Source organism: Camellia sinensis, chromosome 2 (genome assembly GCF_055761805.1).
Source record: "Camellia sinensis isolate YWXY chromosome 2, ASM5576180v1, whole genome shotgun sequence".
Classification (NCBI taxonomy): Eukaryota; Viridiplantae; Streptophyta; class Magnoliopsida; order Ericales; family Theaceae; genus Camellia; species Camellia sinensis.
The window spans coordinates 206,779,946-206,792,268 of NC_138962.1; the positions used below are offsets into that span (position 1 = coordinate 206,779,946).

Sequence of the window (12,323 nt, forward strand, 5' to 3'; positions counted from 1 at the left end):
TTTAGTCGCCAAAAGTCGCCAATTAGCGACTAAAAATTTAGTCACCCAAAAGAAAATATTTAGTCACAAAAAAAAAAATTATCTTCAGCTTTTTAGCTACCAATTTTTTAGTCGCTAAAAACTTCACTACTTGATGGCTACCAATTTTTTAGTCACCAAAAACGTGACACTCCTATTTGGCTACCAATTTTTTTGTCGCTAAAATCATAGTACTCCCTTTCAGCTACTAACTTTTTAGTAGCCAAAAACTTTCATTTTTTTTTTTTTTTGCTACTAACTGTTTAGTCGCCAATAAATTCCCTTCTTATTTTTTGACTACTACATGTTTAGTCGCCAAAAGCTCTATTTATTAATTTTTTTTAAATGCACAAATTGAATATTTTTCATTAATTTCTAAATTATATGCATTCTATTATCAATGCAACCTGTAACCTGTACATATACAGAATAATACATCTATCAATTATAATCGAAATCTATTATCAATAATACTCATTTCATTATCAACTATCCGAAAACTTTAACTTGTAACATCTTATTCCAAGTATCATATAAATCCATTCCAACCAAGTATAATCCATCTAAATTAAATATTACATACAAAAACACTGTATTTCCAAAATAGAGAATTATACAAAAATATATGTCTTCCATATACAGAATAAATGCTCTTCATACACAAATAAATATCCACAATAGCCCATGCAAAAGCAATCTGTATAATAAAAAATAAAAAAACAATAATAAAAAAAACCATTAGCACTTCTCGATAAAATTGACATTTCAAATTATAACAATTATAAAATTAATAATTCTGGTATATTATACTCTGCAAATTATAACAATTATGACAATTTAGTAGCAGACAATTATAACAATTAATAAATTAGGACAACATTGGAATAATTTAATAATTATTAGAATGTTATCTGTGGGATTCACAATGAAAATCAAGCAACTGGAATATTTACTATATAATTCTCCATTGAATTGAAAGAGCGCATTCTCCATCGAAAGAGCTCATTCTCCACTGAAATGAAATAGCACATAGATATACATACACACACAAACATGTATTCAAAAGATAGAATATAAGTTGTAAATTAACCTGAGCAAGGTCACCAGTGGCATAGCCACAGAATAGCAAATAACCATTTGGCTGGAGAAAGAAATGTTGAAATCACATTATGAGATCATAATAGTAATATCAATTACAGATTTTCAAAATTTCATAGTGGCATTTACTAATCATTACCTTAAGAACTTTTCTGATATTCGGCAACACCAGTGGCATCTTCTCAGGGAACACAGCAAACAACACAAATATCTGCTTAAAAAGTCAGCTAACAACAAACATTATAGGAAAAGCAAGTAAACTCAAGATCTGAAGCAAATACTATATGAAGCACTCCTACAAGAGGATATTCGACAACGCGAAATGATATGTTCTCTCTGTTAATTTTTTAAAATGATTTACTGAGTCCAAAATTGAGGCAATATGTTGACATAAAATATTTTTGAACCTAATATCTTTATACTAGAAGATTAGTAATTGGAATACAATTGCTGATAAAAACTCATCCAAAAGGGCATCCCAAAAAAAAAAAAGAAAAAAGAAAAAGAAAACCTCGTAAAAAATTGAAGCTATACAAGATATTTTTGTGCTTTTGTTATCTCCAAGCAAATTCCCAGAAATTTGTACTTGATTGCTTTTGCATTTCTATTTTCGCCATCTTATAAAGATCAATTCTTCACCAAAACTTCAAATGTCTTAACTACTACAAGAATATAGCTTTTCAAGACTAGTCTAGCAAACCATATCCTTCAGTGATCTTATTGACATATCTTTCTATTTAGAATCCGCAAGCTAGTAAGTGGTTGAAGCAGAGGACTTCTACTATTCTAAAAACTAAAATGACTAAAACTCCTATCAAGTTCAGACAACATTAGAGCAGTAGACCTCCAACATGCAATGCCAAGCTAATACGCATTCATCTCTCAACTGCAAACTTAGATTTGCATAGTTCTTCCCAAAGATTATATGTTTCTTTACTTGGAGGTGTCTTCAACAATGATAGATAAGTTCCTACCTTCCAATAGAACATTTTAATTATATGTTCAGAACTTCTGATTAGCATTCAAGTGAGGCTCTTAAAAGTCAAAATCCATTTTTAGAAGGGTGAAGAGAAGCTTGCATACCAGACTCAATAATGCAATGCATGCCAAAGTGCAGCAATGCCCATATCTATGCACAATCCTTGCAGCTCGAGAAATCATCATAGCTACAAAATATGGGGCTCATCACAATCAACCAACATGATTGAGTACAAAATCATTAAAAGCGTACAAAAAAAGAGAGAACATGGGAAAGGCCAAAATACATTGATGACTACAACTTTATTTTGCACAGATGATAAATGGTAATGAATCAATAACCAGTGACAACTTTTCTTTCATCACTTCAAGAACACCCAAACAATGTAGTATTGAAGATCACAAAGTAAAAAATAAAAGCATACAAAAAAAAAAAACTAATTCCATGTAAACAAGAGAATAGAAATACTTTGCCCTGAAAATCTTTAAAAAGGTACACTTAATTATAAAAATGCATAGCCCAGATTATGGACCTTAAACTGGATTTGGATACATCCTTCCAATATTCTACAGGTAAATAACACATGAAATGCTGCTCATGTGCAGCAATCATTACCAAAATTTCATTGCACAATATGCCCATTTCACTTGGCTGCTATGAGGTTGAGTCTTTGAATACCATGTCTCGCGTTATAAAAATTAGGAACAGCGTCGTAAAGGTGAACTTCAGGAAAGTATTGTAGAACATTAACTTGAGCGTACAAACAAAACCTTTTGATAACATATGCAGGTTCATTGTAAGGTGTGATGACCCCGTCACGTATAATATTTTATATTTGGTTAATTAAGGAGATTTGGGATTTTAATTAGTCGTTATCCCAATTTAATTTGGGACTTGTGAGAATTGTCGAATCTGATTCGTATATGATTCTATTAAAGATTTATTTTAAGGGTCCAAATGGCTTAAGGAAGTGGAATTAAGAAGTTGAATCAATTTAATTTTAATTACGGACCCATTTGAGAGTTAATTAAATATTCGATTCAGTTTAGTAAAATTGAGATTCGATTAATTAGGTCCAAATTAGAGTTAATTAAGTTAGTTAAATTGAGGATTGAGAATTGTGATTATTACGGGTTAAATTTATTTATGGATGTCCAATTTAAATATGTAATTTATTGACGGAAATTTGGAGTCTAATTAGAAATTAAAGGCCTAAATGATTTGAGGAATCAAAATTGATGACGACAATAAGTTTAATTTAATATTTGGAGCCTTTTGGAAGTTTGATTAAAAATTTGATTCAGATTGATAAATTAAATATAATTAATTGAGCTCTTAAGGAAGTCAAATTAGACTAATTAAATTATGTGGGATTTGTGATTAGTTACGATTAATTAATTATGTGCTAGCTAAGATTTATTAAGATCAAGTGCTGCTTAATTAAATTAATCCTAAGCATAAATTGCATTATGGAACAAATTAGAATTGTGGGTGTGGGTGCGCTGAGAAACTTAGGTGGGTGTACTGAGAAATCTGTGTATGTATGTGCCTAGTGAAGTGTTGTGCTGGAGCCTCAATATGTGAGGTGTGTGCACGTGTTGAAGGGAGAGGTGTGCATGTGTGTTATGTGTAAATGAGAGAGTGAGGTTGAACTCATTTTCTTTCTATTGGAGAAGCTTAAAAAAGGAGAAGAACCGAGAGGGAGAAAGAGAGAACAAGGAGGGAAGAAGAATCATCTAGGTTTGTGCTGGAAAATTGAAGAAAGAACTCAAGAGATTCAACAAATTAAAGTTCTAGGTAAGGAATCTAAGCTTAATTCTTGCAGGAAATTCATGTAAAAATTTGATTTAAGAAATAATTGGGCTCAATTTCATGTAATTAAAAGGAAATTAGTAAGAAGATGTTGAGATTAAATTAGATCCATGATTATGGAAATTGATTTAGAAAGTAATTATTTTGAGATTGATTTTTATAATCTTGCATGTAATCAAGCTCCATTGCTACATGCATGAGGGAATTCTATGAGTATTTAAGTACATTTAAAGGCATCATGCATAATAGATTTCTTGAATTGAGTCCCATAGATTACATGCATCAAGATTTATTTGAAGATTTGGTCCATGCAATGGAGTTAGGTTCAAATTTATGGAAATTAACCTATAAATTAATTATTTTGGGTTTGATTTTGCACATCTTATATGAATTTGAGTCTTATTTTTACATGCATGTAATTTAGAGAAATTAAAGAATTAATTCATGAACATGGTTAAGGTTAATCAATATGGAAATAATTATAATACTTCAATTGAGCTTGGGCTTGGATTGATATATATGAGATATAAATTTACATGCATCATGGATTTAAAATAATTGATTTCATGTTTTGATGTAATGAGAATTAAGCTTTGGAAAATTATGGGTTTATGAACAAAGAACTTAATTTATAAATTAAAGGAGTTTTGATGTAACTGATTTAAAATTGATCATGTTTGATGAAGATGAGCATCAATTGTGTTATTTAAATTGAAAATGAAGCCTATCGCACATGCATGTGAAATTCAAAGTGATACGGAAATTAATTTGCATGTGAAATTCAAAGTGATATGGAAATTAATTTGCACGAGTTCTAAAGAAATGAAGATAGTATGGGTTGTCAAGAAAAATGTGAAATAATTTGGGAATTGAATTATGATTTTGGACAAATTAGACTAAATTTTCTAATGGCCTCATATTGTATAAAGATTTCCATAATTTTGTATCAAGAACATGAGTTTTAGACCCTTTGAATGCTAAGTTTGAGCTTCAAATGCAATTCTGGAAATTCCAGAATTCGGCATGTCCGCTTGAGCGGGGAAAGCGCCGCTCGAGCGTGAAATGTTGGCTTCCAGAACTTTTGCAGACATTGATGTCCGCTCGAGCGGAAAGAGTCACGCTCGAGCGTGGAAATGTAGTAACCAGTTCTTTTGCAGACTAAAGGGGTCCACTCGAGTGGCTAAATCTGCGCTCGAGCGGAGAACCCTGTTCCTGAAATTATGAAAATAGTTTTGTGTTTTGTTTTCTGTTTTCTTTCATTTCTAAGCACTCTTAGGAATACATTGAGCATTGAAATGACCTAAAGGGTAAAGAAAGAAGCCTAAGAGAAATAAATAGATTAAAGAACGGATTGAATTGTTTGTGACCCAATGTGTTATGAATTGTGTAGGGTCAAGCATAAGGACGAATCCACCGGCAGAACACTGTGAGTAATATATTAGTAAAGATATGTTCAAGTATGTTGTTTTCCCAAACGTTACTTCTGTACATGCCTTATGGATTTGTATGTTTGAATTAAGAATGAGTATTCTAAATGTCAGTCTTTTGCTTAAGACTAAGTGAATATGAATACGATCATGATCATGAGTATGAAACACACATAAATCCGTCTGACATGAATAATTGAGCCAAAGACCGTCTGACATGAATGATAGTCTGACATGAATAATTGGGCCAAGGGCCGTCTGACATGAATGATTGGGCCAAAGGCCATCTAACATGAATGATAGTCTGACATGAATAATTGGTCCAAGGGCCGTCAGACATGAATGATTGGGCCGAGGGCCGTCTGACATAAATGATTGGGCCAAAGGCTGTCTGACATGAATGATAGTCTGACATGAATGATTGGGCCAAAGGCCGTCTGACATGAATGATAGTCTGACATGAATAATTAGGCCAAGGGCCGTCTCACATGAATAATTGGGCCAAAGGCCGTCTGACATAAATGATAGTCTGACATGAATAATTAGGCCAAGAGCCGTCTGACATGAATGATTAGGCCAAAGGCCATCTAACATGAATGATAGTCTAACATGAATAATTGGTCCAAGGGCCGTCAGACATGAATGATTGGGCCGAGAGCCGTCTGACATGAATGATTGGGCCAAAGGCCGTCTGACATGAATGATAGTCTGACATGAATGATTGGCCCAAAGGCCGTCTAACATGAATGATAATCTGACATGAATAATTGGACCAAGGGCCGTCTGACATGAATGATTGGGCCAAAAGCCGTCTGACATGAATGATAGTCTGACATGAATAATTGGGCCAAGGGTTGTCTGACATGAATTTGAATTAAGAATGAGTATTCTAAATGTCAGTCTTTTGCTTAAGACTAAGTGAATATGAATACGATCATGATCATGAGTATGAAACACACATAAATCCGTCTGACATGAATAATTGGGCCAAAGGCCGTCTGACATCAATGATAGTCTGACATGAATAATTGGGCCAAGGGCCGTCTAACATGAATAATTGGACCAAGGGACGTCTGACATGAATGATAGTCAGACATGAATAATTAGGCCAAGGGCCGTCTGCCAAAAGCCGTTTAACATGAATGATAGTCTGACATGAATGATTGGGCCAAAGACTGTCTGACATAAATGATTGGACCAAAGGCCGCCTAACATGAATGATAGTCTGACATGAATGATTGAACCAAAAGCCGTTTGATATGTTTGGGCTTGAGGCCGTTTGATGTATTAGATAAAAACGTGAATGGGCCTAAGGTCGTTAGATATTTCTGTTACGAATTTCATTCGTGTAACTTCTTTATTTTGATATTATTCACTGGGCTATCGCTCACTCTCATTTATATGTGTGTAGGTGAGCAAAGAGATGTCCAAACCCAACCTCGGTGAAAGATATGAGAGGAAGTCAAGTTTTGCGGAGTCAGCCCGCACGTCTCACGCACGAGACCTTATTTTCGTTCTTGTGTTTACACTTTTGCTTTATCAATGAATACGTTGGATCATCCATGCATATAAGTTTGTTTTGTTTGGCTGACTGCATGTCTTGAAGTTCCTGGATGTATAAGATATTAACTTTGTTTTTATGTGTGAGTTATTATGGAATGCTTATGAAATGTTTCGCTTTATCATGTAAGCACAGCTCATTGGACAAAATTTTTAAGTCTGCTTCCGCTTTTGGCCCTATATGTTTATTTAAAAATCTGTTTTCTGTCTGAGGCCGTAGGTAATCTAATGAATACTGGCCGGTTATGATCCTAACCTATAGAGGCGGGTTCGAGTCATGACATAAGGCCTCCTATTTGCTTAAAGAACCTGCAATGCACACCTAACCTATAAAATAGAAGATTATCTTAAGTTTTATTTGTCTCATGTTATTCTTTACCTCAGGTACATTGGAATTAACCTTGTGAAAAGGCATCCACTCCGAAGCAAAGGAAAAAATTGAAGCTGCTAGGTAATTGAAATGTGGCTAATGGCTTTATTAAGAACCAAGGAACTACCATGTGTTTGTCATTCTCATCAAAAATAAAATAACTAGAATGACAAAACGTACGTGTATCTAAACACAAATATGCAAGAAAAATACACTAAAATACAGATCAGTACAACTTGTGCACAATCATAAATGCAAGTTCAGGTTGCAGTTATCTACAGTACATAAAAAATTAAAAAAGTAAAAAAAAAAAAAAAAAATAAAGCCATTAAGCCAGTATAAGTGTGACCTGTTTACTTTCAAAATGCACAGATAAGGATAGAAACAAACATACTATATTCTAAGGATGTACAAAAAGAAAAAACAATGAAGAAATATTAAAAAAATTGAATCAGGATAAGGACATAGAGAAATTAATATACCTTTTCTTCTCTTCTTCTTTTCTCAGTTTTTCACTGGCATTTTTGGTGTCTATTGACCCGCTACTTGGACTGCGAGATTTACTTATAGGACACAATGAGGTATTAATACTTCTTTGTCTCTTATAATGCCTCGGTGTAGGAGAGCGAGGTTTACGCCGTCTTGGTGTAAGAGAGCGAGTTTTACGCCGTCTTAAATCTATCAACATGCTAGAGCAACTAGGCTATAAAAATGTTTACAATATATACACACACACACACATATATATATATATAAAGACACTCCAACTGAGCATGTTTTGGCATGTTGATGGTGGCCACACTCCCTTTGGACACCACACATGCATAGAAGAGACTAGAGCATTTGATTGTTCTGTAGGCTTTACCAAATTGCCTAGTACACTACAAAACTACAAGAACAAAATAGACAAAGATAGTTAATCTAAAATGGGTATCCACATTAGTTCTAGAATCACAAGCCCAAACAAAGTCAGAAAAATCAAATTTTTTTTCTCTTTCTGAAACAGTTAACGATAACACTAAACAGTACTTATAAGGGTGCACATTTAATTATTAATATATATGTACCATATACGAAATTCCAAATATCAAAGCGATGAAAACAAAAAGAAAAAAAAAAAAAGAGAACTTGTAATCAAATAAACAGAGTAATTGGACCCGGCAATTGCTAAAAGCGCTATACCTGAAAATCAGAAAGTTATTCCTTAGTCAATTCAGTTGTGAAAGTTGAAATAACCACGGAATTGTTCAGTTCTTGCAGTTTTTGGACAGAAGCAAGGGCTCGATTCTTCCCCACATCATCCTTAGAAAAGATAAAATTGCTGGATAAGTCCCACAACTCCACAATTCCCTCGTCATGCAAGGTCACAGACTTGATACCAGCAAGAACAAGGTTCTTTGCTGCAAGATGCACATGCCCCATTGTATCAAAATCTGTAGGTCAAATAATCACTTCAACCCAACATATATCTTATCCTAATGCCATCTCTAGCATAAAAACACCCAATTAAACAGAAATATAAAATTTAGACCACCATTTTCACTTCAATACTTAAAATACTTCCCAATGTCTATCAATTGAATAGTTTAAATTTTTTAAATTAGCCATCTTAACTATCAATGCAAATCCATAATCAATAACAACCCACCAATTTCAGCACCGAGCCAATTAATCCCTGAGATAAGAACATTAGAGGCGGAAAGCCGCCTCGTGGTCTCGCGGCCATACACAGCGAGCTGGCGGCTGTGCAGATCCTTATCGATATCCAACGACTTTCCCTCTCCTAAATCCATCATCGGCGCCTTCCCGTTACCGCTGCTGCCATTAACCTTACCCACCATCGTCGCCGTCATTGTCACCTCGCTCCTTCGACTCGCCTACTCTTGATTCATCGTCGTCGTAATCTCCGGCACGTCGTCAGTCTCATCGTTGATGGCTAGACAGATATACGAATATAAAGAGATTCTACAAAGAGAAAATAGGGCAAATTTAGGCGAATCGGTGCTCCAGTTGCCCGCAATTGCGAGGGGGAGCGATGGAGGCACAGCTGGTGGAGCGGCGGTAAGAGAGGGAGGGGAGAGGAGCAACGGAGAGGGATAGGGAGAGGCAAAGGGAGAAACGCCGAAGAGAGAGAGAGAGAGAGAAGAGGCGTTGGTTCGTGGTTTAAAAATCAAATATATATATATATATATTACACCATTAGCGACAAATATTTTTTAGTCGCTAAAAGTATTTTATAAATCCCTCCAAATTATTTGAAATATCTTCCTCTAAAAATTTTAGTTCTTTGGCGATTAAAATTATTTTTCATTACTGAAAGTAAAATTTTGGAGACTAAAATTTTCACGAAAAGTAAAAAATAATTTTTTATTTTCTAATCAACGACTAAATGGTTTTAGTAGCCAAAACTCAATATACGGCGACCAAAATTATTTTGTCCCTGGAAATAAACTTTTGGCGATTAAAAATTTGATCGCCAAAGATAAAAAATAATTTTTTATTTTCCATTCGGCGACTAACTGGTTTTAGTAGTCAAACCTCAATATACGGTGACTAAATTTTTTTTTGTCGCTAATTCTAACATTTTTGGCGACTAAATTTTTTTTTAGTTGCCAATAACCGATGTATCCCGACAAAAAAAAAATTAGTAACTAAATATTTTACTTTTGCCAACTGAAAAAATTTTTAGTCGTCATTTTTATCACTTTTGGCGACTAAATTTTTTTTAATCGCCAATTTTGATCGCCGAAGGTATATTTTGTTGCAGTGCTTTGCCATTTGAGACTCACATCTTTACCTTATTTCCATACAGCTCTTCAATTTAAGTCTACCAAATGAAAGACAAATGACAAGTTCATACTTCAATCGGGAAAATTGGAGTTCAGGCTGCATAGCTGAAGTCCTGTTAGAGAAAGACCAACTAGGAACTTGCTAAAGCAAAGGGCACATAAAATTGAAACTCAGAATTCAATTGAACAGGTGTTATCACATCACTGGGATAATCTACTAACTAGAATTAGCATGGTGATAAATTTGAAAAGTAAGTATTTCTGATGAAAACACTTGCTTCCCAATAGAGATTGGGCTGCAAATCTGTCAAATGGGATCCATCCATGCATCCCTCTTAGGTAAATAGGCAGGTATTTAAGAATATCATAGAAGTCGACATAGGTGTGGGTAGATGTGCCCAAACCCCTACATGGCATGCCATGGCATTGTCTCCTTGAACTTGGGTCCCACATGTTAGCTTCATGAGGTGACACATGGACCAATCAGCCATCTCTAAGTATCTTGATGCCCTCTCCTAGTCAAGTCACACCAGCTAACTAACGTACACAATGCCTTCGCCCTAAACCACAATTCTTTTTTCAGGACATCAAATTGGAGACTCTCACAAATCTTAGTCATATAAATGCATAAGGTGGTTTTTTCGGTAGATTTCAGTGTAAGTTTTCTAAATGAAACTGTATATTCAATTGTATGTTTGATTACAATTAAACCTTAGATTATATAACCCTAACTCCTAAATCAAAAAGGAAAATACAATCACGCCTCTTATAGGAAAATACAATCACGCCTCTAATATGTTCAACTACAAGCATGACTAATGTAGAATATACACAATATATTCTCACACCCCCGCTCAAACTCAAAGTGTTTTCATAGAAAACATTGAGTTTGCTAAGAAGAAACTGAAACCGAGCAGTAGTGTGAGTCTTGGTGAAGAAGCCTACAAGTTGCAAAGTCGAAAGGATGAAAGGAAGCAAGATAGAGCCAGACTGCAAATGCTGGCGAACAAAGTGACAATCAATCTCAATGTGTTTCGGCCATTTATGAAAGATAGTATTGTGGGCAGTCTGAAAAGCACTGCAGTTGTCACAATAGAGAGAGGTTGGAGAAAATTGAGAGACACCCAAATCAGACAGGAGACAACGAAGCCAAACAATCTCATCAACGGCATAAGCTATAGCACGATACTCAGCTTCGATAGTAGAGCGAGCAACAACTGATTGTTTCTTACTTTTCCAAGAGATCAAGGAATCACCAAGAAACATACAGAAACCAGACGTAGACTTGTGATCGGTAATATCACCAGCCCAATCAGAGTCAACATAGGCCACCAAGTCCAAAGAGGACATAGAGGACAACAGTAAGCCCTGAAAATGGTACCCCTGAGATAGCGAAGAATGAGAACCAAAGCAGCTTAATAGGTAAAGTGAGGAGCCGAAACGAATTGACTAACCACATGAACGACATAAGCAAGATCAAGGCGAGTGACAGTTAGATAAACTAAACAACCCACAAGCTCCCGATATAAAGTAGGATCATCTAGAGGGACACCATCAGTAGAGTTGAGCTTCACATTAAGCTCAATAGGTATATCACAAACCTTAGTATCAGTAAGACTAGCACGGTGAATGACTTCATTAGCATACTTAGCCTGAGATAGAAAATAGCCCATTAGAGAAGAAGCAACATCAATACTAAGAAAATACCGCAATGGATCCAGATCCTTCATTTCGAAGGTTTGGAAGAGATACTGTTTGACCTTAGAGATAGTAGGAGAGTTAGAGCCAATGATGATCATATCATCCACATATAGTAAGGATAAAACCCAAGCTCAGTAATAGTAGTTTGAAAGCGATCATAACAAGCACGAGGAGACTATTTTAGACCATACAGAGCACGTTGAAGACGACAAACCTGGCCAAAGGAATGGTAAAGAACAAGAAGAGGTGTAGATCGCCCGGAACTCCGCTCCACGCACGAGGGCGCGAATTATTGTTCTTAGCTACTACAGTTCGGACTCATGTCACAGTTCTGAATCTAATCTCACAAAATGCAATGTAAGGCTGATAAATCACCAAAGAGTCCAAATCTGACAAATCATTTTGAAAAATCGATTTTAATCAAAAAGCGCCAAACATGGACTGCTTTGCCAGATTTCAGAGTCGCTACCTAAATATTTTATTTTAAGAAATTTAGGAAATCCTGACTCATGCCAAAGGCCACGTGTCCGTCATCACCAAAGTTGCCTCACCTCGGGAACTTGGGTACG

The 12,323-nt window shown here is 35.2% G+C and overlaps 1 protein-coding gene across 6 annotated transcripts; it reads right to left on the minus strand.

The window, feature by feature from the left end:
• Nucleotides 1–519: 519 nt before the first annotated feature.
• On the minus strand, nucleotides 520–9,422 carry LOC114267804 (uncharacterized). Of its 6 annotated transcripts, none has more exons than XM_082916657.1 (6): nucleotides 8,913–9,402; nucleotides 7,747–8,697; nucleotides 2,200–2,282; nucleotides 1,256–1,327; nucleotides 1,109–1,159; nucleotides 520–715 (listed from the first exon to the last, which is right to left on the minus strand). In XM_082916657.1, exons 3-6 carry the CDS (start codon nucleotides 2,278–2,280, stop codon nucleotides 587–589), a joined length of 333 nt encoding a protein of 110 aa, XP_082772783.1. In that variant the 5' UTR covers nucleotides 2,281–2,282; nucleotides 7,747–8,697; nucleotides 8,913–9,402; the 3' UTR covers nucleotides 520–586. The 6 variants fall into 5 exon arrangements, 2 of the variants coding, with proteins under 2 accessions (XP_082772783.1, XP_082772784.1); XR_014362380.1 differs by having other exon boundaries at nucleotides 8,447–8,697; XR_014362378.1 differs by having other exon boundaries at nucleotides 1,256–2,282; nucleotides 7,747–8,153; nucleotides 8,447–8,697.
• Nucleotides 9,423–12,323: the final 2,901 nt, after the last annotated feature.

Bases quoted from the DNA above. Each gene is read 5' to 3' on its own strand.
- LOC114267804 (XM_082916657.1), bottom strand. From the start codon at position 2,280: ATGATGATTTCTCGAGCTGCAAGGATTGTGCATAGATATGGGCATTGC. The intron at 1,328-2,199 runs GTATGCAAGCTT...CTTTTTAAGCAG, and splicing joins GCATTGCATTATTGAGTCTG to ATATTTGTGTTGTTTGCTGT. The intron at 716-1,108 runs GTTAATTTACAA...TTTATTATACAG, and splicing joins CCACTGGTGACCTTGCTCAG to ATTGCTTTTGCATGGGCTAT.